Source organism: Mustela nigripes, chromosome 8, assembly GCF_022355385.1.
Source record: "Mustela nigripes isolate SB6536 chromosome 8, MUSNIG.SB6536, whole genome shotgun sequence".
In the NCBI taxonomy this organism is placed as follows: Eukaryota; Metazoa; Chordata; class Mammalia; order Carnivora; family Mustelidae; genus Mustela; species Mustela nigripes.
The window spans coordinates 28045596-28068108 of record NC_081564.1 but is presented as its reverse complement, the minus strand read 5'-3'; the positions used below and the strand labels follow the sequence as shown (position 1 = coordinate 28068108).

The 22513-nt window shown below is 52.4% G+C and overlaps 2 protein-coding genes across 2 annotated transcripts in view; one reads left to right on the top strand and one right to left on the bottom strand.

The window, feature by feature from the left end:
• Nucleotides 1-4976, top strand: part of PI4KA (phosphatidylinositol 4-kinase alpha) — a 116938-nt gene extending 111962 nt beyond the window's left edge. The window contains exons 49-55 of the mRNA XM_059409011.1: nt 359-463; nt 560-685; nt 1129-1249; nt 1729-1888; nt 2684-2773; nt 3272-3355; nt 4483-4976. Coding sequence (XP_059264994.1) covers nt 359-463; nt 560-685; nt 1129-1249; nt 1729-1888; nt 2684-2773; nt 3272-3355; nt 4483-4534 — 738 coding nt within the window. The 3' untranslated portion in view covers nt 4535-4976. The remainder of the gene's footprint in view (nt 1-358; nt 464-559; nt 686-1128; nt 1250-1728; nt 1889-2683; nt 2774-3271; nt 3356-4482) is intronic.
• An 11604-nt stretch (nt 4977-16580) lies between these two features.
• TMEM191C (transmembrane protein 191C) lies at nt 16581-19483 on the bottom strand. The gene is made up of 12 exons (XM_059409010.1): nt 19299-19483; nt 18886-19009; nt 18707-18757; nt 18478-18555; nt 18259-18315; nt 18065-18124; nt 17880-17944; nt 17723-17795; nt 17458-17498; nt 17107-17352; nt 16805-16839; nt 16581-16634 (listed from the first exon to the last, which is right to left on the bottom strand). Exons 1-10 carry the CDS (start codon nt 19451-19453, stop codon nt 17148-17150), a joined length of 909 nt encoding a protein of 302 aa, XP_059264993.1. The 5' UTR covers nt 19454-19483; the 3' UTR covers nt 16581-16634; nt 16805-16839; nt 17107-17147.
• Between the last annotated feature and the right edge of the window lie 3030 nt (nt 19484-22513).

The window sequence follows — 22513 nt, the reverse complement described above, 5'->3', positions numbered from 1 at the left end:
CAGAGCTTGGCTTCCCACATTGGGCGGAGGTGCCACAGAGGAAAGCGGGGCTTTCTGTCTAACCCAGGGGCCTCTCCAGTAGGTCCCACCCACTGTCCATCCCCTGCCACCCAGAGGGAACTGCCCTGGGACAAAGGCACCCCCATCACGTCCCCCACTAGACAGCGCGGCCTCAGTTCAGCCCAGTGCTTGATGGTCCTGAGAGCCCAGCCCAGCATGAGGAGCAGTGAGACCAGACATTTCAGGCTCCTGCCTGGCCATGGCCTCCTTCCTGCCCGCCCTCCTCACTGCTGGGGGTCAGGTGAACTAGAGCATGGCAGGCGGCCTGCTGACCATCCCATGCCTCCCTGGTCTCCAGGACATGCTGGCTCTGCAGATTATTGACCTTTTCAAGAACATCTTCCAGCTGGTTGGCCTGGACCTCTTCGTTTTCCCCTACCGGGTGGTGGCCACCGCTCCTGGGGTAAGTTCCCTGTGCAAGAGCCCGGGGGAGCCCCCGATGCCTCAGGCCAAGAAGAGTCTCACCTGCAGGCCTCGGCATCTGGCCCTTCCTCCCCAGTGTGGAGTGATTGAATGCATCCCCGACTGTACCTCCCGGGACCAGCTGGGCCGCCAGACGGACTTTGGCATGTACGACTACTTCACGCGCCAGTATGGGGACGAGTCCACCCTGGCCTTCCAGCAGGTGAGTGGCAGGGCGGCCCCAGACCTGAGATGGCTTGCACATGCCATCCCGCCTACACCCAGCACTGCCTGTGGGCCAGTACCCTGCTTCCTCATTGCCCTTTTCTGAGTCTTTATACATTTGGGGGTAAAACCAGTGTACCCCATAACCTTCCTTGGGATTCAAAGGAACCTTGAGATAGACTCCTCAGGAGAAAGCAAGTTCGTGGGTGTGGGAGAAAGGGTTTGCTGCTCCTGAACCCCCAGATGTAGTCACTTGTCCCTTCTGTTTCCAAGATCTGGCTTGCTGATTTGGTCTCTGATTGCAAGGCTGGGAACAAGAGCCCAGAGAACAACTGCCAAGCCTTGGGGTCCCAGGCAGGGAGGCAGGAGAAAGCTCGCAAGGCCCCGGGAGGTGCAGCCCTTGGGGTACCATCCATGAGCACCTGGGCTCTCTCCATGCAGGCGCGTTACAACTTCATCCGGAGCATGGCTGCCTACAGCCTCCTGCTGTTCCTGCTACAGATCAAGGACAGGCACAACGGGAACATCATGTTGGACAAGAAGGGCCACATCATCCACATCGGTCAGCTACGCCCCAGGGCCGCCCTCTTCTCCCTTCACCCGCTAGAGGCCAGGGCAGGACAGCAGTCCCCACCCCCACAGAAGAGCCAGACATGTTGGGGTCACCCAGCCAGGAAGGGCCTGGGCCAGGGTTTGAGTTTAGCTCTAAGGCCCAAGCTATTGGCCACCAGGCTGTGGGGGTAAGTAGTAGCAGCAGGATGGCAGGGTGTGGAGTGCTCTAGGGTCAGAAACCAGAACCAGGCAGAGCACGGCTCACCCAGCCCCACGTCCAGCGTTTCTGCTCCAGCCTGGCTCCCCAACTCCACTTCCTCTTTTCTCTCCTGCCTGCTTGCCACCGCCTGCCCCACCTTCCCCAAGAAAACACGGCCTGGGGCCAGCTCATGGGGTGTGGGAGCCAGTAACTCCACCCCGTGGCTGAAGCATGCCCACATTTTGCCCTGGCACCCGATCCTATCAAGAATGGCTTTGGGGGTTTTGCAGACTTCGGCTTCATGTTTGAAAGCTCACCCGGCGGCAACCTTGGCTGGGAACCAGACATCAAGCTGACAGATGAGATGGTGATGATCATGGGGGGCAAGATGGAGGCCACGCCCTTCAAATGGTTCATGGAGATGTGTGTCCGCGGCTACCTGGCTGTGCGGTGAGCCCCAGGGAAGGGCCAGTGGGGTTACCAAGACCACAGGGAGGAAAGTGGCAGGTTGGCGCTGGTCCTGGTTGCCACTTAATCTCACAAGGCCAGCCTTCGGAGGTCCCATGGGCCCTTCTCAGGCCCCTTTGTGGATGGAGGGGCCGCAGTTCAGAAGAGCAGGCCAGGTGCTAGGGGCTACCTATTGGCCTGGGCAGCCTGGGCCTTGCCTTCCTGTCACTGCTCTGCCCATCTGTGCCAGCAACTTCCTGCTCTGAGCGACAGTGTCCTGCCATATTCTGTAGTCTCCAGGCATGGCCTTGCCTGCCAGCACCTTGGGCTCCCTGCTCTGAGTACCCCATTCACCCGTTCACCCAAGCCTGAGATCTGCCATCCCCTGGGCTACACGCTGAAGACTTACTGTCCTGGCTTCAGAGTGTCACACGGCCAAGGCCACCCAGCAGTGTTGTGGCACCTGAACTCCAGTCCTGAGTCTGTCGGGGCCTACATCAAGGCTGCTCAGAGGGTCAGGCTGTGTTCACGCTGCACGCCTGCACTTCCTTAGCCAGGCACAGAAACCACGCTGAGGCCTGGGGTGGGCGGACCAAGGCACGAGGCTCAGCCCAGTCCAGGGTGTGTGGGCATCCCGCGTCCGGCCACCGCAGGGGCTGCCCCACTGAGCCACAGAGGTGTGGGTAGGTGGGCCGCTGTGTGTGGCTGTCATGTGTGGGCTGTGCTGCAGGACGGCGGTGAGCAGGGTCAACCTGCTTAGGCCAGCCTTCTTCCCCTTCCTTCCCTGCCCCTCCCCAGGCCCTACATGGATGCAGTCGTCTCTCTTGTCACTCTTATGTTGGACACGGGCCTGCCCTGCTTCCGTGGCCAGACAATCAAGCTTTTGAAGTAGGTCCTGGGCACATGTGCAGGCCATTTGGGGGGCAGTTGTCCCCTCCGGGTGGGAGCCTCCTTAGTGCTGGTGAATGTGATCATTATCAAGGCCACGCACTCTCTTGGGAACCCCAAAGCAGACAGGGTTCCTGGGTGAGGCCCTCTCACCACACCCGGGCTGCAGACATCCCAGGGGTCCCTTCATTTCTCAAGAACACAGGGCCGACCCTGCCCCCAGGCCTGAGGCTGCAGTAGCTTGGCCTTGGGCTGGTCCTCCCCCAGTCCAGGGGTCACACAGCGGGGGTGGTGCTGGAGAAGGGAACAGGCCCTCCAGAACCAGCTGGGGACAGTGTTCATGCCCCTTAGAACTGTCCCTAAGAGGGAGCATTCCCTGGGCCAGCCCTCCTGAACAAATTCCCACAAATGCTGAGTGCAATCTCTTAGCAAGCCCTCATCCCCACGGGGACGGTGGCCTCGAGGGGGTGACAGACCTGACATGGCCCTCGCCCCCAGGCACAGGTTCAGCCCCAACATGACTGAGAGGGAGGCTGCGAACTTCATCATGAAGGTCATTCAGAGCTGCTTCCTCAGCAACAGGTGAGTCCCCTTTCCTCTCCTCTCCCCCGCCTCCTGCCGCACAACAGTGCTCTCTGGGCACCTTTGCAGGGCCACCACGCCCAGGCTAGGTGGCAGGGATGCTGGTGTCCCAGGGGACTCTCTGTCCCACAAGTCCTGAAGGGAGTCCTCACAGAGTGACAGGGTGCTGGGATAGAGGGGCCAGGGATATGCCAAGGGGAATACCCAGCAGAGGCCTCAAGGCCCAGTTTCCTGTCTGCCGCCCAGCCTGTGAGGCCGGGGGAGCTCTGCGTGCAGAGGGCACGGGGCTGGGGGGCAGGGAGGTGAGCACAGCCCAGCAGGCTGGATGAAGAGCAGAAAGAGCTCGGGGAGGCTTCAGCCCCACCCCTGCTTCCCCACACCTTCCTCAGGCTGCTGCCTGGGCCCCAACAGCAACCCCACAACCCCACAACCCTCGGGCCTGGGGGAGGGGCTGGCCAGTTGGCCATTGTGACAGGAGTGGAGAGAAAAGGTGGTGGTTCCGAAAGCAGAGCCGGGGCTGAGCACCTGGGAGGAACTGGAGCTGAGCTTCCCCACCCTGATTCCCTGGAGGGGCAGAGGTGGAATCTGAGAGGAATGCTGAGTGCCTCCCAGGCCTGATGGCCCGCAGAGAAACAGGAAGTGGTTCAAGGGCAGCATGGGGACCTGACCAGAGGGGTTTAGAGGGCAGGACAGGGGAAGTCTCTTCTGATTGTTTTGTTGGCAGAGTAAGGCTTGTGCTGGGAAGTATGACAGGGGAGGAGGACAGGGTCTCACTTGTGTACCACATGCCAGGCCAGGGGCCAGAGTGTCCCCTGACACAGGGACAGCTCCTGTGGTTGGATTCCCAGGCCCAGGACAGAGGGCAGGCTTCCAGCTGAGGAGGCCTGGCAGGAGACAGAGCAGAACGGGACTCACACAGCCTTGGTCCCTGGTGGGGGAAGGTGTGTCCCCTGGAAGATGGGCTGGCAGGAAGGCCAGAGGGTCTGCGATCTTGCATTTGCACCTTTAGGGAGGGGAAAAGGGACACCTTCTAAGTGCAGCTTTCCAGGCAGTGGTGAAGGACTCGGTGGGGTGAAGGGGCCCAGAACTAGACGGTCTCCTACAGCCTCCCTCCACTGTCCTTCCAGGAGCCGGACCTACGACATGATCCAGTACTATCAGAATGACATCCCCTACTGAGGGAGCAGCGGACCAGCGGTTGAGGCCACCCCACCACCACCCCTCCCCCGCCGAGCCATCCTGCAGTCGTGGAGCTGAGCGAGCACACCCCCACAGCCCGGCTGCTGCGTGTGGTCGAAGGGGGTGAGCTGCCGGTGACCCCGTCATCCCATCCATTGGAGTTATTTTTATAGGATAAATAGGACAAACGTACACCATGCAGAGCCTGGCAATCTACTCCTTCCTGGCGTGACCCACATGTGACGTGTGAGGCTGGAATGACAATCATCTGAGGACACTCTCGGCATGGGTGTGAATACATTTGCACTGGACACATTCCCAGCACATTCCCTACCTGTCTTACTGCATAGGTACATGAAGTATTTTCTTGTGTATAAAAAATTATATTCAACTTAAGATTTAACCAATGTGAACAAAATAAAAACCAGCAGAAGTGTGGTGTCCAGGGGCATGTTCAGCTGAGGGGGATTCCTAGATATGCTGGGAAGGGAGCACGGCTGTATAGGGACGGGGGGATGAGTGCGGCTGGCCAGGAAGCCTCTCGGGGCCCGGGCGCACCAAGAACACTGTTCCAGCTCTCGCACGGGGCCCCAACTTTCCCACCCGCGTCTCTCCATCTCTTGTCAGCACAGGTGGGGCTCCGTGTCCTGCCTCTGCTCCAGCCTTTTCCTGTTTCCACGTACTCTGCTCCGAGACTCCGAAACCCTCATGCAGCCACCCCCAGCAGCTGTCTGCCCCCACCTACCACGGCCTCTAGACCCTTCCACGGACAGGAAGCAAAGACCCCGAACTAAAACAGATGACACAGAGCAACTAGAAAGAAGTCACCGAAGTTAAAAATGCAAAAGAGCAGTTGAATAGAGCGGACAGAGGTGAAGAGAAATGCGACCGAGGGAACAGAAGTACCAAAAATGAAGCGAAAAGGAAAGCTAAAGGAGAAGCTCCAGTCAGCTTCCAGCAGGATTCCAGAGATGATGAGAAACGCGAACACTCAGCTTCAGGAAGCACAGCTGAGTCCTGAGCAAATACGAATACAAGTAAGAACAGAAAAAAGAAGCCGATGGGGCCAGGGTGGCGCAGTCAACTACATGTCCCACTCTTGGTTTTGGCCCAGGTTGTGATCTCAGGGTCTGGTCGTGGGATTGAGCCCCAAGTCCGGCTCTGCGCTCAGTGGAGAGTCCGCCTGAGGATTCTCTCTTCTCCCTCTCCCTCGGCCCCTCCCCCTGCCCATGCTCGCTCTGGCTCTCTCTCGAGTAAATAAACCTTAAAAAAAAAAAAAATTTTTGTAGCAACATGGACAGGACTGGAAGAGATTATGCTGAGTGAAATAAGTCAAGCAGAGAGAGTCAGTGATCATATGGTTTCACTCATTTGTGGAACATAACAAATAGCATGGAGGACAAGGGGAGATGGAGAGAAGGGAGTTGAGGGAAATTGGAAGCAGAGACGAACCATGAGAAACTGTGGACTCTGGAAAACAATCTGAGGGTTTTGAAGGGGCGGGGGGTGGGGGGTGGGTACGTGGGGGAGCCTGGTGATGGGTATTAAGGAGGGCACGGATTGCATGGAGCCCTGGGTGTGGTGCATAAACAATGAATTCTGGTACATTAAAAGAATTTTTTTTTTTTAAAGCCAGTATGTAAGTTTAAAAATCCAAAAGAAAATAAAAATAATTTTTAAAAAAATCCCAAAGAAGGCAGGAAAGGAAGAGGAAGGAATAACAAATGGGACAGAGTCCTCCTGTGACGGCCGACCTTAGTTGCATCTTTAATATGTTACGTATCAAGGGACTAACCATTGCAGTTAAAGGATTGCGACATGGACAAAGGACGAAGAACCACCGAGATGCTGACCAAGAGGCACTTTGACTCTAAAGCCATACCCCTAAGGTGAAGAACACCAAGAAAAAAGGATTTACTGTCTACAATTGTGTGTGTATGAAGGAAAATCTGACAGAATTCAAACGATTCTACGGTTAGAGTTGGAAATTTTAACAGCCCTCTCTCCACAGGTGATAGAACTGGAAAGAAAGTGAACACAGGAGATCTGAACATTCCTCCACTTGCCTTACCTGAAGACCATGTGTAAACCCCACTCCAGCCCCAGCAGCAGGGCACTAGGGTGCCCTCCGCCACCCCAGGCTGGCGGCCTGCTGGGCCTCAAGGCAGCTCTGAGCATCCCACAGCACATGCGTGTTCTCTGGTTACGTGGAATTGAGTTAAGGATCAGTAACCATAAAGCTCTCTGGAAGAACCCTCAATATTTAGAAATGTAAAGAGTAGAACTAAAATGCAAAGTTCAGGGGCCCCCGGGTGGCTCAGTGGGGTAAAGCCTCTGCTTTCCACTTGGGTCATGGGGATCAAGCCCTATATCGGGCTCTCTGCTCGGCAGGGAGCCTGTTTCTTCCTCCTCTCTCTCTCTGCCTGCCTTTCTACCTACTTGTGATCTCTCTCTGTCAAATAAATAAATAAAATCTTTAAAAAAAACAAACAAAAAAAAGTAAAATAAAATGCAAAGTTCATGGAAGATTCAAGGCAATGACCAGAGCAGCAGGCTTTAAGGCAGTGGCTGGGGTGGATGGCAGAGATAGCCAAGTTCAAGAAGAAGAGATGAAGAGATACCAGAGGGGCACCTGTCTGGCTCAGCCGATACAGCATTTGACTCCGGATCTTGGAATTGTGAGTTCCAGCCCCAAGTTGGGCCTAGAGCTTCCTTAAAGGGGGGGGGGGGGAGATTCCATAAAATAGGGTATAATTTGGGGAAAGATCAAACAGAAGATAAGAGTGGGGAGAGCATAAAAAAAGACAGGATACACACATTATAAAATGGTAGAAATATTTTCAAACGTAGCAAAAATGTTTCCAAACCACAATCCTTAAAAAGACTTGTCAAATCGGCATTAAAAAGGAAGTCAGTCAGATGCTACATAACAAGATTCTGGCAATGTGGCAAATAGTATATCTGGAAAAATTAGAAGTGCTGTTTATAATACTGGGGAGAAAACCTAAATCCATGAACTGACAAGAAGATAAGGTCCCTTTAGAGACTAAAGACAATGTGAAATTTATTTTTTTTTTAGAAGATTTTATTCACTTACTTGACAGAGAGGGAGGGAACACAAGCAGGTGGAGTGGGAGCAGAAGAAGCAGGCTTCCCTCGAGAAGAGAGCCCAACGTGGGGTTCAATCCCAGGACCCTGGGATCATGACCTGAGCTGATGGCGGATGCTTAATGACTGAGCCACCCAGGCGCCCTGACAAAGTGAAATTTTAAAAAAGAACAATAACGTTCCTGTTGTTTTTGTTTTTAAGATTTTTTTTTAAAGATTTTATTTATTTATTTGACAGAGAGAAATCACAAGCAGTCAGAGAGGCAGGCAGAGAGAGAGAGAGGGAAGCAGGCTCCCTGCTGAGCAGAGAGCCCGATGCGGGCCTTGATCCCAGGACCCTGAGATCATGACCTGAGCTGAAGGCAGCGGCTTAACCCACTGAGCCACCCAGGCGCCCACGTTCCTGTTTTGATGACCAAAAAAAATGTTCCTGTTGGTGACAAAAGACCAATCCAAGAGCCTGCCTCTGAGGAGCTTACTAGAGAAGCTTGGTCTATACTTGTTGTCGGGTGCACTAAAAATAAAGCCATCCCCAAAGAGCCGAAACTTCCTTGATACATCTGCAAAACACCCATCATGCTTAAAGGTGAGATATCAAAGAACAAAGTCTACACGTGTCTGCTCTCATGGCCTCTGCTCAGCTTTGTGCTGGAGGCCCTAAGCAGCCCTGCTGAGGAGTAAAAAGAAACAGTTTCAGAATCTGGAATGGAAAGAACAAAACTCAGAAATGGTATTTGTGTACATGAAAATCCAGATAATCCATAAATACTATCTCTAGTCAAGGTGATCAGAAACAGATTCATACACGAAAGTTAAGTCGTGTGTGTATGTGTACTACATATAGCTCACAACGACAAACAAAATAGCATCATTTACAGTTGGATCCTAAAACGTCAAATAACAAGAAATAAATCTGATTAAAGGGTCTTAGGAAATAATGAAAACTACCAGTGTTGAGAGAAGACCTAAACAAACAGTAACATATTCATGGATTGGAAGACAACATCATACAGAGGTTTGTTCTCCCCAGACTGATCTGTAGTTTCACTCTAAATGACAATCGAAATAGGAAGTTCTGTGGTGGGAATTGACACATCTAAAATTTATAGACGTGGGGGGGCATCTGGGTTCTGGGATCGAGCCCTGCGGTGGGCTCCCTGCTCAGCAGGGCCCCTGCTTCTCCCTCTCCTACGGGCTCCTGCCCTCTCACTCTCTCTCTCTCTCTCAAATGTCTTTTAAAAAAATTTATAGGGGCAGGGTGCCTGGGTGGCTCAGTGGGTTAAGGCCTCTGCCTTCGGCTCATGTTGTGATCTCAGGGTCCTGGGATTGAACTCCACATCGGGCTCTCTGTTTAGTGGGAAGCCTGCTTCCTCCTCTGTCTCTGCCTGCCTCTCTACCTGCTTGTGATCTCTGTCTGTCAAGTAAATAAAATCTTTTTTTTTTTTAAAGATTTTTTTTTTTTTTTGACAGAGATCACAAGTAGGCAGAGAGGCAGGCAGAGACAGAGGGGGAAGCAGGCTCCCTGCTGAGCAGAGAGCCCGATGCGGGGCTCGATCCCAGGACACTGAGATGGTGACCTGAGCCAAAGGCAGCGGCTTAATCCACTGAGCCACCCAGGCGCCCCACAAGTAAATAAAATCTTAAAAAAAAAAATTTTATAGGGGCATACAAAGATAAAATACAGCTATTTTTATTGTAAAGACCCCCAAGCCTAAATATCAAGACATCCTCAAGCTACACTAGTTAAAACAACGTGGCTCATGACAGAAGAGAAGTCCAGGAACAAACCCGTACACAGAGACACTGCATGGCAGCAGGGGAAGGATGGTCTTTCCAATAATGGTGTTGCATCAGCTGGATACCACTACAGAGAAACAAATACAACCCTTGCCTACCTCACCTCAGACATAAAAATTCCATGGACCATAGAGGTGTATGTTCAAGGTAAACTTTAAAGACTTGGGAGAGTGGCGCCTGAGTGGTTCAGTGGGTTAAGCCGCTGCCTTCCGCTCAGGTCATGATCTCAGGGTCCTGGAATCGAGTCCCGCATCGGGCTCTCTGCTCAGCAAGGAGCCTGCTTCCCTTTCTCTCTCTCTCTGCCTGCCTCTCTGCCTGCTTGTGATCTCTGTCAAATAAATAAATAAAATCTTTAAAAAGAAAAAAAGACTTGGGAGAGGGGCGCCTGAGTGGCTCAGTTGGTTAAGCATCTCTCTTCAGCTCAGGTCATGATCTCAGGGTCCTGGGATCTGTCCCCGTGTTGAGCTCCAAGTTCAGCAGAGAAGCTGCTTCTCCCTCTCCCTCTGCCCCTCCCCCCAAGCCTTTTCTTTTCCTCTCTCTTGCTCTGTTCTCTCCCCTCTCTCTCAGATAAAATCTTTTAAAAAATCGTAAGAGGAAATACATTTGTAATACTGTACTGTATGTATCAGTAAAGATCTAAGTAGATCTCTCTCAAAATCTTTAGGAAAAAAAAAAAAAAGACCTTTAGGAGAAGATACAGAAGAAAATGGTTTGATGACCTTGGGATGCACAAAGATTTCTTAGAATCAAAAATAGCACTAATCATAAAGGAAAAATTAGTTTCAACTGTAGGAAAAAGCATGACAGGGACTACTGGCTGACTCAGCAGAGCATGTAACTGTTCATCTTGGAGTTATGGGTTCAAAACCCACATTGTGTGCATAGATTACCTAAAATGAATAAATAAGCTTTTTAAAAAATATGTGTTGTGGGGCACCTGGGTGGCTTTGACGGTTAAGTGTCTGCCTTCTGCTCAGGTCGTGATCCCAGGGTCCTGGGATCGAGCCCCCCATCAGGCTCCCTGCTCAACGGAGAGTATTCTTCTCCCTTTCTCTCTTCCTCTGCCTCTAACCCTGCTAATGCTCTCTGTTTGCTCTCTCAAATAAGTAAATAAAAGGGGCGCCTGGGTGGCTCAGTGGGTTAAGCCTCTGCCTTTGGTTCAGGTCATGATCTCAAGAGTCCTGGGATCAAGCCCCGCATTGGGCTGCTTGATTGGGAGCCTGCTTCTCCCTCTCTTTCTGCCTGTCTCTCTGCCTACTTGTGATCTCAATCTCTCTATCAAATAAATAAAATCTTTTTTAAAAATAAGTAAATAAGGGGCGCCTGGGTGGCTCAGTGGGTTAACCGCTGCCTTCGGCTCGGGTCATGATCTCAGGGTCCTGGGATCGAGCCTCGCATCGGGCTCTCTGCTCAGCAGGGAGCCTGCTTCCTCCTCTCTCTCTCTGCCTGCCTCTATGCCTACTTGTGATCTCTCTCTGTCAAATAAATAAATAAAATCTTTAAAAAAAATAAAAAAAAAATAAAAATAAGTAAATAAAATCTTAAAAAAAAGAAATGTGCATTGAGGCACCTGGGTTCCTCTGTTGGTTGAGCGCCCGAGTCTTGATCACAGCTCAGGTCTTGATCTCAGGGTCATCAGTTCAGCCCCACGCTGGGCTCCATACCTGCACATGGCACCTACTTAAAATGCGTGTGTGTGTGTTAAAAACAAAAGTAAAAACAGCATGCCACATACCCTGGAAGATATTTGCAATCAGTTAAGATACAAGTGACTAATACAATAGACGGAGTCCTGAAGAGGCATTTCACAGGACGCCTGGGTGGCTCAGTTGGTTAAGTGTCTGCCCTAGGCTCAGGTCATGATCCCAGGGTCCTGGGATGAACTCTTTGCTCAGGAGGAGCCTGCTTCCCCCTCCTCCTCTCCCCCTGCCAGCTGCTTCCCCTGCTTGTATTCTTTGTGTGTGTGTCAAATAAATAAAATCTTAAAGAAAAAAAGACATTTCGGGCGCCTGGGTGGCTCAGTGGGTTAAGCCACTGCCTTCGGCTCGGGTCATGATCTCAGGGTCCTGGGATCAAGTCCCACATCGGACTCTCTGCTCAGCAGGGAGCCTGCTTCCTCCTCTCTCTCTGCCTGCCTCTCCGCCTACTTGTGATCTCTGTCTGTCGGATAAATAAATAAAATCTTAAAGAAGAAAAAAAGACATTTCACAAAACAGACTACCCATAGCCAATGAATAATAATAAAATGTGTTCAATGTCACCAGTCATCATCAAAATGCAAATTGAAGCCACAATGTGATCCCTCCTCACCCACCTGCATGTCTGAAGCATAAACAGACAGCAAGTGGAGCCGCAGGGACCCCCGGCAGCTGCAGGTGGGTGTGTAAACTGGTTCAACACTTTGGAAAACCAAAGCGTTCACTAAAGCTAAGCATCTCCTCCTTTCCGCCCCAGTAATTCCACTCCCAGATGGGTACCCAACAGAGGTACAGACACAAACAGGAATGTTGTGAGGCACATTATTCATAACAGCCAGAAACCGTAAGTGACCAAGATGCCCTTCCCACAAGAGACAAGTAACCGTGGTGACTCACGTGGCAGAATAAAATGCAAAAGAAGTGTGCACAGCAGCGGGCAGTATGGACTACTCTTCCCATGGGTTTGTTTTTTTTTTTAAGATTTTATTTATTTATTTATTTATTTATTTATTTATTTATTTATCAGAGAGCGCGCACAAGCAGGCAGAGGCAGAGAGAGAGGCAGGCTCCCTGCTGGACAAGGAGTGTGATGCGGAACTCGATCCCAGGACTCTGTGATCATGACCTGAGCTGAAGGCAGCGGCTTAACCTACTGAGCCACCCAGGTGTCCTGTACTCTTCCCATGTTTATCGAAAGAATCTAGACACAAAAACATACATACTGTGGTTTTCTTTTCTTTTTTAAATTTTATTTATTTGTCAGAGAGAGCGCAGAAGCCGGGGAAGAGAGAGCCAGAAGGAGGGGGAGAAGCAGACTCCCTGCTGAGCAGAGAGCCCAATGTGGGACTCAATCCCTGGACCCTGGGATCACAACCTGAGCTGAAGGCAAACGCTTAATGGACTGAGCCACCTAGGCGTCCCCATACTGCATTTCTCGATTTGAAGTTCAAGAACAGGCATAATTATTGATGGTATCCAATATCAGGGTAGTAGTTACTTTTGGAGGGAGCAAACTAGGGAGGCATGAGGAAAAATGAAGGCACTGGTTAACATTAACATTCTGTTTCTTATTCTATAGAGGTGTTCCCTTTGGGAAAATTCACTGATGATTCATACAATTCTCTGTGTTAACAACAATTATTAGGGGTAATTTTCCCTTTCATCATAAAGCCAGGATGGATCTAAACATTTAAGGAAGAAAAATGCCAATGTTACACACTTTCCCAGAAAATAGAGAACACCTCCCCAAATCATTTTTATGAGGGTAGCATAGCCCTAAGACAAGGATATTCTGAGAAAATATAATTATGGTATGGCATCTCTCTCCTTAACATCCAGCTTCTTAAGAATGCCTTTCCTGGGGCACCTGGGTGGCTCAGTCAGTTGGGCGTCTGCCTTCACCTTGGGCCATCATCTCGGGATCCTGGGATTGAGCCACGTGTGCAGGAAGCCTGCTTCTCTCTCTCTCCCACTCCCCTGCTTGTGTTCCCTCTCTCACTGTGTCTCTTTCAAATAAAAAAATATTTTCAAAACACGTGTGAGACTTCTACACTAAAAAAATACAAATCATTGTTGAAATAAATGAAAACCATACACTGACATCGTGTTTGAGGACTGGAAGACTAAATTCCCTACAAATTAGTCTCTAAATGTGCTGGACTCACATTCCCATTCTTACGGAATTGACAAGCTGGATCTAAAACTACTACCTACAGAAGTGGAAAGGATCCTCACATCATAAACCATGGTAAGTCTAAAATAGACTAGAGGTTGAAATGTGAACTAAGAAACCATGCAAGGGGCACCTGGCTGGCTTGGTCTGAAGAGCATGCTACTCTTGACCGCGGGGTTGTGAGTTTGAGCCCCGCTTTGGGTGTAGAGATTACTTTAAGAAATAATAATGGGGGGTGCCTGGGTGGCTCGGTGGGTTAAGCCTCTGCCTTCAGCTCAGGTCATGATCTCAGGGTCCTGGGATCGAGCCCTGCATCAGGTTCTCTGCTCAGTGGGGATCCTGCTTCCCCCTCTCTCTCTGCCTGCCTCTCTGCCTTCCTATGATCTCTGTCAAATAAATCTTAAAAAAAAAAAAAAAGCAATAATGGAAATAATGGGGGCACCTGGGTGGCTCAGTGTGTCTAAGCCACTGCCTTCGGCTCAGATCATGATCTCAGGGTCCTGGGATTGAGTCCCACATCGGGCTCTCTGCTCAGCAGGGAGCCTGCTTCCCTTCCTCTCTCTCTGCCTGCCTCTCTGCCTACTTGTGATCTCTCTCTGTCAAATAAATAAAATTAAAAAAAAAATAATGAAATTATGCAAATGCTAGAAGAGGAGGTGGGTGAGTTTCCTCAACAACCACTTAGAAGTGAGAAATTTCCTACCAAAATCCAGAACCAATACAGGAAAGTAAATTGTTACAAAACAATGTATGAATGGCAAAAGAACACCATAAACATAGCACAAGGCAAACAGTAAATATTTACAAAAGATCTCAAAATGCCAACTGAGAGAGAAGAAAACCCTCAATCCTGTATTTTAAGCAAAATGATAAGCAAATGATATTTACAGAAATAGGCAACTGGCCGTGAAATATGAAAATATCCTTAACCTTGATCATAAGATAAATGCAAATGGGAAGTACACTAAAGTGCCGTTTCTCACCCATCAGACTCTCAGGGTGACAATATGCACCATCACCCAGGCTGTGGGGAAAGGGGCCATCGTACCCAGTGATGGTGGGAATGGAAAACAGTCCAAGTAGGACGACGACCTGGGCAGTATCTGGCGCTATTGTGTGTGAGATCACCCTTTGACCACAATCCAGCTTTCAGGAATTGATCTCAAAGACTGTCTGGCGAAATGCAAAGGTGTTTGCAGAAGGCTCCTTGTTGAGATACTGCTTGGTTTTTGTTTTGTTTTGTTTCCTAAAGATTTTATTTTTTAAGTAAACTCTACACCTGATGTGGGGCTCAAACTTACAAACCCAAAGTCAAGAGTCACATGCTCTACCAGCTGAGCCAGGAGCCCCAAGATACTGTTTGTAATAGCAAAGTGTGGGAATCCACCGCATCACTGCAGGTGGGTAAGAACACAGCTCCTCTGACACTGCTCAGAGCCCTGTGCTGAAAGGGGAGCAGAGAAGTCCACCGGGTACACCCGTGTTCATCTAAGAAACGGAGGAGGTCCTCACTGTATATTTCACTTAGTTAAGAGGGAATAAAGAAGAGTCCATTACAACAACCTAATTTTTAAGATTTTATTGGGGCACCTGGGTGGCTCAGTGGGTTAAAGCCTCTGCCTTCAGCTCAGGTCATGATCTCAGGGTTCTGGGATTGAGCCCCGCATCAGGCTCTCTGCTCAAGCGGGAAGCCTGCTTCCTCTCTCTCTGCCTACTTGTGATCTCTGTCAAATAAATAAACAAAAATCTCTAAAAAAGAAAAAAGATTTTGAAAGAGAGTGAGAGAGCATGAGAAGGGAGAAGGTCTGAAGAAGCAGCAGACTCCCCGCTGAGCTGGAAGCCCATTGTGGACTGGACTCGGGGATCATGACCTGAGCAGAAGGCAGTGGCTTAACCAACTGAGCCACCCAGGCGCCCCCTAATATTTCTTCTAAGGGAGTGCAGGCAACAGGGTAGAGAGAGCTGGGATAAAAGCTAGATGTCCCTAAAAAGTCTTATTTCACAGATTTAATTTTGTAGTTATAGAGTATAAAAAATAAGAAATTTAAATAAAAACTTGGAAGAAAAAAAGTAACACAATGCCTGGGGCACCTGGGTGACTTGGTTGAGCACTTGACTTGGTTTCAGATCAGATCATGATCTCAGGGTCCCCAGCGCACAGTTCACTTGAGATTCTTTCCCTCTCCTTCTGTCCCTCCCTGTTCCTCCCCAGCTCATGCTCTCTCTCACTCTAAAATAAGTGAAAATAATCTAAAAAAACAAACAAACAAAAAAAACCACCCAAAGTTAATCCAATGCCTAAACATTGAAAGAAAAAAAAAATCACACTCGTGAAAATGGCTATTATTTTTAAAATTTTTTTGAAAAACGAAATGGGGGAGCCTGGGTGACTCAGGTTAAGCAAGTGACTCTTGGTTTCAGCTGGGGTCAGTCATAGTCATGGTGATTTAGTAAATAAAATCTTTTTAATAAGGATTTAATAAATAAAATCTTTTTAAAATAAATAAATAAAAACAGATGTTGTTGAGAATGTGGGCAAATGAGAGCTCTTTTGCACTGCCCTGGAGATGTAAAATGTGGAATGCAGTCGAGCCCTTCCTCCTCAAAGCATTAAACACAGAAGTCCCAATGATCCAGCAGTTCCAAGTCTGTGTATTTACCCAAAAGAACAAACATTGATACACCAATGTTCACAGAAGCATTACTCACCACAGCCAAAAGGTGGAAACAACCCAAATGCCCATTTATGCATGAAACCATAAAGTGGTTAGCAACAAAATGTTATAATGAATGTATGAACAAAATGTTTACACCAACTAAAGGTATTTACCGTATGTATTACAATTTCTGGACTGGAATGGATTTTTATAGGACATAGCACACAATTTCTAAATTTGATGAAATTTTATACACAGGATTACATAAACAAATTTAACCCCAAAAGGACTTAAATACCTACACATCAATAAGAAAACGATTGTTTGGAGACCACTGTCAAAACCTGTGTGTTGCGGGGCGGGGGGAGGGGGGCGTGTCGCTGGGTGTGTGCACGCGCGCCCGCAACAAGGAGATACACGGAACAATTTCACTACCAAAAACCGTAAAGAATAAAAGTAGTATTTGTATCAAAAAAAAAAAAAACCCACAAAACTCAAGATTCATCATTTCCACTAAGCAGAACAGTCTACCTTTAGGTAGACTTTTTATTTATAAAAAGACGATTCCCAACGAAGACCGCCGCGGGGAGCGCGCGACGCCAGCAGGACCAGCACGTTCCGCAAGGGGACCACAGGAGACCAATGCCCAGGCCGGTGCCCTGAAGAACCTGCCGCAAGAAAACCAACGGATGCTGCGGGGACCTCAATAACCCCCCACGCGGCCGGGGGAACCACCAACCTCCACCGACCAAGACCTGACCCGCCTGCTCCCCCGCCCCCCACCCCCACCCCAGGCTCACTAGCAGGGAAAAACCAAGTTTAGCAAAAAGATACTGACCAACTTCCGAGGTGGCTCTGGTGCGGCAGCAGGCGCTGTAGGAAGAGGGATCCCGGGAGTTCTTGGTGCGAACCCCCAGTCCCTACCCCAAGTCTCGGGTGCCGGAAGAGGGCGCGCCGGGCTCCTGCGCAAGTCTAGGGCTCTGCCAGCTGGAGCCCGGGGCAGCCTCTCCAACCCCAAGAACCGCCTGGAAGGCCTTGCACCCGCTGAGACCAAGGTGCTAGGACCGCTGGGCCAAGGAACACATGACCCACCCCCGAGAGTCTCCCCTCGGCCTCCACCCAGGCTCCCAGAAACCACACCGAGACAGAGGTGCAGGCGGCCGCGGCCGGCGTGATGCGCGCTAGGTCGGCAGCAGGCCGCGCGCGCGCAGCTCGAGCAGCGGGGACAGCGTGTAGCGCAGGCGGCGGAAGGTGGTGTCCGAGATAAGGTACCGGAGTCCTCGGCGGAGGGCCGAAGGGTTCACTAGCATCAGGTAGAGCAGCGGCAGCGCCAGGAAGCCGAGCAGGAGCAAAAGCAGCGTCTGCAGCGCGCCCAGCGCCCACAGCCTGCGGACCGAAGGACGGATGGACAGACAGGGGAAGGGGGCGGTGGAGAGTAAGTCGTGGGGTGGACCCGAGCCCAGCGCGCCCGCCGCCTGCCCGCTGACTCACCTGATGCCAGCCCTGCCGGTGCCCGTGGAAAGCCGCATCTCCTGCGGACAGAGGGAGCGGCTTCTAGCTCGGCCCCGGCGCGGGGGCGCCACGAGTTCCGGGTCCTTCATGGAGGGGGCGGGAGTCGTAAGGGACCAGAACCCTCATCCCCCAGAGTACGGGTCTGGGTAGTCGCGGGCCCGTCAGGGGGCAGGACCTCGAGGGGAGGCGGAGCCCCGTGGGTGCGGGTGACCCCCGTGAAGAGCGGGTCCGGGTTCGCGCTCACACAGTCAGCCTCGGCCACCTCCTCCATGAGCGAGCCCGCGCAGTCCTGCCCCCGAAGAGGATGGGAGTCGCACCTGCAGGGAAGGGCATCGAGGTGAGCGATCTAAGTCAGCCCCACTGCCGCCCCACCGTACCACCACAGTCCTGGCCCCCCTTACAGATCCGGGTCGTCCCGCGAGGCGTCCAGCGCAGCAGTTGCCTCCGCCACCTTTGCCTGCAGCTCCTGGAGGGAGTGGGAGTGAGGCCTCAGGACTGGGGGAGGAGACACCCGGGGGAGCGGGCACTGGGGGTCGCCGCAGCTCCGGGGTTGGAGGGGTGTCGGGACGTGAGCGGCTCTCGGTACCTGCAGGACTCCGCTCTGCTCCTGAAAGCTGGCCCAGGCCTCCTCCGTCCGCTGCGCGCCCTGGGATGAGGGGAGCCCTGATGAGACTCCGGGTAGCGCCAGGCCCTCCATCCTCCCGCACCTGCGCACCCACCCACCCACCCACCCAACACCCGAAGCCGACCTTCGCCTTCAGGCCCCGGCCCCGCCCTCACCTGCCGCAGGTTCTCCGCCTGCCTGGCGTGCTTGGCCTCCACCAGCTCCAGTTGTTTCTTCAGACGGATCCAAGGAATGTCAGGAGTCCAGGACGCCCGGGACTCCCCCGCAAGCCTCCTCTCTACCCACCCCCGCCCCTCAGGGAGCCTCCGCGCCCCCAGGTCATTATGGCCCCGCCCGCGCCTCCGCTCGGATCTTGGGGGCCCCACCCAAACAACCTGCAACGCCATCAGTTGAGTCCCCAGTCGCTGATCTGCGCGCTGCTGACTCAGTTGTTCCCCTCCGTAGTAGAAGAGCTAGAGATGGGTTTTATGAAGGTGGAGTTTGCGGGGCTTCGAGGAGAGGGGAATGTCCTGAGAGGAGGGGACAGGGCACCAAAAGGGGGGCGAGGACGACAGTGGGACTTCCTAGGGGAAGCTAGAGACCGAGGCCGTCTCCTTAATGTACCTGACTCGACAGCTCTTCCCACTGCTCCTGAAGCTGCCGGTTACGTTGCTCCTGCGGAGGGGGTCGAGGAGGCTGCCTGGGCTTCTCGGAGACCGCAGCCTCGAGGCCGGCCTTACCCACCCAGGGCCCCGCCTCCGCCCTCCCCGTCGATCCCGCCCCATCCAGGGCCTGGTCCCCACCAAGTCCTGGTGGCGCCGCTCCGCGGCTTCCAGCAGCCCGCGAGCTCTCTCCGCGTGCTCCCGCGCCGCCTCGCGCGCCTCCCCGCACAGGGTCCGCGCCAACTGGCTTTGCTTCCGCTGCAGGCTGCAGAGGGGAAACTGAGGTGGTGCCACCGCGGAAGGCGGCAGGTGCTCAGGCTCCCGCAGCCCCCGGGAAAGGCCAGCTGCGAATGGGCCCGAGGAAGCCCAAGCTGGGGGTCCGCCCCCTCCCCTTCGTGGGTCTCCTGAATAGATGGGGACGGGGGTTTCGGGCCCCGGCGAAGAGGAATAACCGACGGGCCGGCGGGCGGCTCTGCCTAGGCCCGGGTGCCGCCGTCGGTGGAATCGACCTTTGCGCGACTGCTTTTCCCCATCGAGCCGCCCTTCCTGCGCACCTGCGCTCGCGCTCGCGCAGGTCCTGCAGGCGCGCGGTGAGGCTCTCGCTCTCGGCCTCGAGCCCGCGCACCAGCTCCTCCAGCTCCTGCTTCCGCAGTCGCCCGTCGCGGTTGTCCTTCTGCAGCTGCAGCAGCAGCTCCTGCGTCTCTGCCATAGCTACAGGGACTGTGTCCCGCCGTTGCTGCCCGCCTGGGAGACCCGGCCCGCGGCTGGCGTCACAATGAGCGGCAGGGGGCGGCCACGGCAGACGGGAGTGGGGCAGGATAGCACTTAGTCCCTCCAGGGGCCACCATGAGAAAGACCAAATATCAAACATCAAAGGTCAAAGGGTCTGCTGGGCATTGCCCAGAGGGGAGAACTGGAACGCCCAGGAAGAGTCTGAAGAGACACCACATTTTCCATCAAGCAGAACAGCCAACAGAAAGACGGTTGGGTGACATCAAATATAAGCAACCAAGTGAGGGAACAGGAACCTTTGTGCCCTGCACCATCTGTGGGTCATTTGGGGGAGCTGCTGGGGATGAACAGTGACTGGGCATGGTGGTCCTCCATGACCCACAATTTCACCGCAGGAGTACACTCCCCAGAGGAACTTTCTTCCGTGTTTGCAAAGCATTAGGAGCAGTGTAAGTGTGGCATTAACGTGTAATTAAACTCAGAAATGTGATATATGAGACAATTGATAAAGGAATCCAATGAAGCACTTCAAATGAGCTACGATCTTTTTTTTTTTTTTTTTTTTTTTTTTTTTTTTTTTTTTTAAAGATTTTATTTATTTATTTTGACAGAGAGAGATCACAAGTAGGCAGAGAAGCAGGAAGAGAGAGAGAGGAGGAAGCCGACTCCCTGCAGAGCAGAGAGCCCGATGTGGGACTCGATCCCAGAACCCTGAGATCATGACCTGAGCCGAAGGCAGCGGCTTAACCCACTGAGCCACCCAGGTGCCCGAGCTACGATCTTTTAAATCAACATGAAGAGACCTGAAAATAATGTTGATGGTAAAAAAACAAAACAAAACAAAAAAAACCCACAACAACAACAACAACAACAAAAACAGCAAGTAGAATGAGATGTGCCCATGATAGTATTTACCTAAACTAAGTATGCAGGGGTGAGTCCCAGGGGGTAAGGAGGATGAAGAAAAGGGGGTAGGAGGTTGCAGGGGGATCTGCGCAGGGACCTGGGCTGAGGATGAAGGCAATTCCTGCTACGCCCCAGTGGGAAGTCACCAGGAGGCAACACCTTTGCAGATATCAGGGGGAGCTGGGTTGCTTCTCATTAATTCTGAGAAATGTGAGCAAGACTGAAGTCATTTCGAGTTACTTACACAGTAAATTAAAAATGGCCATGGCTTCCCTGCAGGCCTGCCACCAGGAAGCAGAGCCTGCCTCCCTGGGCCGCTAATCTTGGAGAGGCCATGGATTCTGTCACCAGGGTGGGCCCTGAATGGGGACAGATGGGGGCAATGGAGAGATCCTGGGACAAATCACAGGGCCACACGGGGGTGAGGCATCATTTGGGAGAGTGGTGGGTGCCTTTCGTTGGCTGTCTGGTTCGGAAGCCTCTTCCGGACTGGGGCTTTCGAGAACCGACCGAGCAGTGGTGGTGGTGGCGTTGGAGCAGCCTCAGGCCCTGCTGCCATCTTGCCCTGTACCCTGGCACGTGCCCAGCCTCTCCTACACCCCTTGCAGCAGCCAGTCAGCCAGCACCAGCCCCAGCAGGAAGCCTCCCTGGGAGCGGGTGGGAAGCCTGGGTTAGAGCCCATGAGGGGCTGGTGGGGGTCACGGGCATAAAACCCTCCAACTCTGGAATGAGAGAGCCTTCATTCAGAGCCCTGGCTTCCTCCCTCCCGGTCTGCGACCTGCAACAAGGCTCCTAAGCCCCCGGGTCTCTCAGTTTGTTCACCTATTAAGTGGGGCTTGTTGGAGACTTTCCCTCAAAGGACTGAGGGGAGCAAATGAGTTCACACACGAAGCCTCTGAGAGCTGAGCCTGGCACCTCCCAGTCCTGCAAGCCATCAGCTGGCTGTCGGCACTAGGCCTTCAGTCTCCACTTTGACATCTGCGGTCCCAGATGGTGGAGGAGCAGCTGAGCCACTGAGCCACCCAGGCGCCCCTACATATTGAAACATTTTGAATGTACTGGGTTGGATAAAACATTAAAACTTGACTTGATTGTTCTTTCTACATTTTCCTGTGGCTCCTAGAGAAATATTCTATCGGAGGGCACTGCCTAAGGTCAGTCCTGCTGGACAGCACTCTGTCTCCAGAGTTCCCGCATGGCCACTTCTCCCTTCAGGCTTAGCCCGCCCCCTGTCCCCTCATTGCCCTATAGGGTCCCAGGGATGGCCACCACTTCCACTGGCTAGGCTTTGTGATCCCGGTTTATGGATGGGGTAGCCAAGGCTCAGTGATGACCATCACCAGGCAGTAGTAGCATTGGCAGCCCCTGTCTCCACCTATGTTCAGGAGGGAAGCCAGCGGCCAGTGGCCAGCCAGGATGGGCAGGTGACAAGGGCCCACTCTCTGGGTTCCCTTTCTGCCCCGCCCCTGTATCAGGACAGGAAAGTCTCTTTGGGGGAACATCCAGGACTATGCCTCTTAGGAAACCTAAGCCACTTCCCCTCCACAACCTGAAGGTCAGGAAAAAGGCGCAGGGAACCCTCCTGGCCTCAGTGCCCAAGCCCCACAGGCCGCTGGGGTCCAACTCCTGAGAACTTCTCTCCTGCACCCAGACCCCTGCAGGAAGCACCTGCCTTTCTTCCCCCTTGGTCCATTTGGCCCATTTCTGTCCTTTCTTAAAATGCAGGTTCAAAATCTTCCGGACCGTGAGCCTTCCTCCTCCACCAGACTGGGTCAGGAGCCACCTCCTCCTTGCAAAGTCCAGTTCCGGGGCGGGGGCATCAGTGCGACACTGGGCAAGCTCCACCCATCCCACGGATGGTGGCATAGAACGGGAAGGGGGGGCCGGTGTGTGCACTGCACACCACCCTGCGCCGCCCTTGATTTTTCTTAACATTTTGGTACTTTAGAATTTATCGTTGATTATAATCTAGTATGTGTAGGCCCCATTTTCTCCAACATTTATGAGTTTATGCCCATCTCCAAATATGAAACAGCTGGGAGAATTTTAACATGAACCCCCATGAAGCCAGCACCCGCATTCCACTGTTGGCTCCTCTTGCTTCCTCCTCCTCCCCACCTTCCAGGGGAAG